A 3,829-nucleotide genomic window follows, 5' to 3' on the forward strand; every position below is an offset into this window, starting at 1 on the left:
CAATCAAAAACCAACACATTCTATTTTTTATTGTTTATTTTTCATTTTGTGGCCAGGCAAAGTCGCAGCAAGTATCAACTACGAAATACAAAAGAAACATTAAGTCTCAAATAAACAAAAATTAAAATACGTTGGTATATTGTACGAAAATAACTCATTACCAAAATACAAAATATAGATTACATTTCTGGTGCCTGTGTAGTAAATTTTTTCAATTTTGGTCCTAAAAAGTTTTCTCTTGCAATTGTTTTTTTTTTCTCTGTTCCAACTAAAATTAATATGTCTTTTAGACCAAACTGCAAAAATTAGATACGCTTAGGGACCAATAATGTAATTCACTCAAAAGATAAATTACAATTCATCGACCATTTTTCATGCACACGATTTGAAGGAGAAAAAACAATACTTGTTATTCAACAAGTTTCTTTTTGGTTCTGAAAAGGATTTTCAAATCAACAATGTTAAAAGTCTAGAAACAAATCACATTCAAGAAAAAAAATAAAAAGGAACCTTTTCTCCCCTTAGTCAATTCTCTTTAAACATGGCTTCCTCTTCACTCTTCAATGCCTTCAGCTTTCTGTATCCACTGTCCGTGCCAAATAACCTGATGCAAAGATGTCATTTGTCAATACAGGACATAACAGATTGTACTGCGTTTGACATGACATAATCAGATAAAAAGTCAAACTAAAGTCTTACCAGTCCATGTAGACAAAAGTTGATGAGTAGTTCCCTGATTTGGTGTAGATGAGTCGGTGATGATAGTCATGAAAGTCAGAACTGAATTTTTTTTTTTTTTTATAAAAGGGAAATTTGTTATACCAATAACGTTAGCAAATATTTAAAAAAAAATGAATGATAAGTTTATTATTTATAGAGTAAGACTAATCACTAACCCCCCGTATAAAGGAAGAAAGTTTGAGGGGCTCCATGGGAAATGATAACCACAATGTGCCTCAACTGTCTCAAGAACTCTCACCACCATCCACAACCAAAGTGTTATGAGATGTGGGCCCGTGATGGCAGGACCGAAAATAGTAGCAAAACCAAGGAATAATATTTCAGCAGGGTGTGCGTATTCTGAAGTCAATCCGAAAGGCGTTGCATACCTGTTGTATAAATGAATTAAATAAATGAAAAAAATGAAAAACATTAAAAAAAAAAGAAACATGCTCTTACTCATGATGGACACTGTGGACATGCTTATACAGCCATTTGGTATGTAAAATTCTGTGTCCCCAGTAAAATATAAAATCTTCAACTATGAAGTAGAATATTATCTGTGTAGACATTACTTTCCTACAAAGTGAAAAGGGATTACAATTTTGAGAAAATTAATGAAATATATATATATATATATATATATATATATATATATATATATATATATATATTATGTTTTGACTTGAAAATACCAGGATGGCAATGGAAGACTGCTTCTCATTCCCATGAATCTGAAGACAGGATATGAAGCAATCATAACAGGGAGATTGACACAAAAATGATACAATAGTAAGCGAGTGATGCATTTATTTTGAGCTTCATTGGTGTTATTCTTCATCTGGACATAAAAATGTAACAAAATTAATGACATTAAAAAAAACAGGTTTTCAAAGGCATGAGAATGTGAGATAGTTAAACCTGAATTTTGTACTTGTTCAGCCATCCTGCCCTTTCTAAGTAAATGAAAGGAAGTCCAGATAAGAAGAAAACAGATTCATGAAGCAAAAAACTTCCAAGGCAAGCCAACTGAAAGTCACTGAAATTTGTGATCAGATACTGCAATTAGAAAAGAAAAGAAAAAAAAAAAAAAGGGTCAGTAATCAGTAATCAGTAATCAGTAATCAGCCTCTGTATCTTGGTGTTAAACCACAAGAAATAAGTTGTATTACAAGAATGTTTTATGTCTACATAAGATGTGATAAACAAATACAAAAACCAACCTAGTTTTCTATAAAATGTTCTTGTGTGACAGGTTGGTTCAAAGGATATTAAAAGGTTTTATTAGATAAGAGTTGAGTTTTGAAGAAAAAATAAGTAGTGGAAACATTCTTAGGCTTATGCTCCTGAAAATGTAATTACTTGGACAACAAATTCAAAAGTGATCATTGGACATGAGGAAAAGGAGATGAAAAGTAAAGCATGAAAGGAAGGACCGAAGTTCATCAGTTCTAAAAGGGTGAGGATACAAAAGAAACAAAAATGGGAGTGGATTATCCATTTATTGTCTGCTAAAACTACAGAATCATAAGCCTTTAGGCTGAAATGTACCCAATTTGATTTTCATACTTCCACTTGTAGAATAAATTAGAAAAGAAGGGGGCATCGCCCCCCGCCCCCCCCCCCCCCCCCCCCCCCCCCCCTGTGTTAAGCCCCTTTTGTATTCTGTACAACCATAAGTTTCTAGGGAAAAAGTAAGCATCCAGAACTTCACTAATTCATCACATAAATCACAAGCCTCTTGTGTTAATGTGGCCCAAAAATTGTTCAAACAAAGGAAATAGGAAAATCATTTACTAATATAAGCAAAACCTAGATGTCAAGCAGCAAATTGACAAGATTACAAGAACAGTAAAATCATTTAAACATGAAATCAAAACTTAGAGGTCAATAAGAAAATTGACACCAAATTACCAAATACTAATTAACTAGATCTCTTGACATCCCTGACCCTTTCACTTCAGAGTTCGGTGATGTCTTCCTTACATCCATTCCTGAACATGTATAATCTCATGCATGTGCTAAAGTATGAGAGTACTACATTAAACGCAATTACGCGAGTTCCGACTTGCGAATCATACTAAAATCTCCTCCAATACAAATAACTATTCATTTCAGCATTAAAGTTTAGTTACTCATCAATCAACGCATATTCGATAGCACAAATTCTTAATTATAGATCAATGCGACGCAGATTTATGAATACAGAGCCGATAACACTCGCACATACATCCAAAAATCAGTACAAACAAACTATCCATAAATGAGACCAAATCTAAGGCAACGGAAGAAGCAAAACGCGTAGTATAATATCAATACAGTCGGAAAAAAGGAGATGGCGTTACCGTCCAACCAGATTCGATGATTGAAGCCATGGAATCCGGCCAGGATCCAGCCAAAGCAGATGACAGCAAGAGAGAAAGCGAAAGAACAGATGGTGGAAATGAATCAGGGCTCGTGGGCACTCCACTTGTACTTGTCCATTCACGAATCCCTCACTTCCCCCGGATAACAGTGAGCTTTTGGGGGATTTTCAGGGGAGGGTTTTTATGTGTGTATCGGAGTTGTACGTTGTGCTCTAAAAGTCGTAATTTTTTCGATACATCATGGGTGGTTACGAAACTGTATACAGATAGGGAGAGGTTTAAAATGTGTGCACGTTGAAACGACGTCATACTTGGTTAAAAAACGGCAAGTGGGTCTCACCCGCATGTTCCAAAATGGTATGACATTGATGTGCCCATTTTTACATTGTCCTAATTTCTTAAAAATACTTTTATCACAAAACTTTAAAAATTCGAAAATATCAAGTTTAATATCTAAGTTCAAAAAACCTCACAGATGGTCCCTATGGTTTCAAAACTTTTAATGTTTAGTCTTTCCGTCTAACGTCGTCAGCTTTCTACCGTTAAATGAGGGGTATTTTCGTCATTTTAACACCCAGGGACCATTTATGAGGTTTTTTCTATTTAATAATAATAATAAAATATAAATATTTAATGTAAAAGGGTCTCTCTCTCTCTCTCTCTCTCTCTCTCTCTCTCTCTCTTAATCAAACAACTATTGTTTGGATCTTGACCATCTGTATATTGTTCCCCAAATGTACCAT

The 3,829-nt window shown here is 34.3% G+C and overlaps 1 protein-coding gene across 1 annotated transcript; it reads right to left on the reverse strand.

Annotated features, from left to right (window-relative positions):
• Positions 1 to 310: 310 nt before the first annotated feature.
• LOC111907489 (methylsterol monooxygenase 2-2) lies at positions 311 to 3,307 on the reverse strand. Its single transcript, XM_023903284.3, has 7 exons — positions 3,066 to 3,307; positions 1,642 to 1,779; positions 1,416 to 1,561; positions 1,180 to 1,299; positions 897 to 1,109; positions 700 to 780; positions 311 to 604 (listed from the first exon to the last, which is right to left on the reverse strand). Exons 1-7 carry the CDS (start codon positions 3,093 to 3,095, stop codon positions 526 to 528), a joined length of 807 nt encoding a protein of 268 aa, XP_023759052.2. The 5' UTR covers positions 3,096 to 3,307; the 3' UTR covers positions 311 to 525.
• Positions 3,308 to 3,829: the final 522 nt, after the last annotated feature.

This window comes from Lactuca sativa, chromosome 9 (genome assembly GCF_002870075.4).
Source record: "Lactuca sativa cultivar Salinas chromosome 9, Lsat_Salinas_v11, whole genome shotgun sequence".
Taxonomy (NCBI): Eukaryota; Viridiplantae; Streptophyta; class Magnoliopsida; order Asterales; family Asteraceae; genus Lactuca; species Lactuca sativa.

Coding starts and splice junctions, on each gene's coding strand:
- LOC111907489 (XM_023903284.3), bottom strand. CDS start 3,095: ATGGCTTCAATCATCGAATCTGGTTGGACG. Junction 1,562..1,641: donor TGAACAAGTACAAAATTCAG/GTTTAACTATCT, acceptor TTTTATGTCCAG/ATGAAGAATAACACCAATGA. Junction 781..896: donor TTTCTTCCTTTATACGGGGG/GTTAGTGATTAG, acceptor AAAAAAATTCAG/TTCTGACTTTCATGACTATC.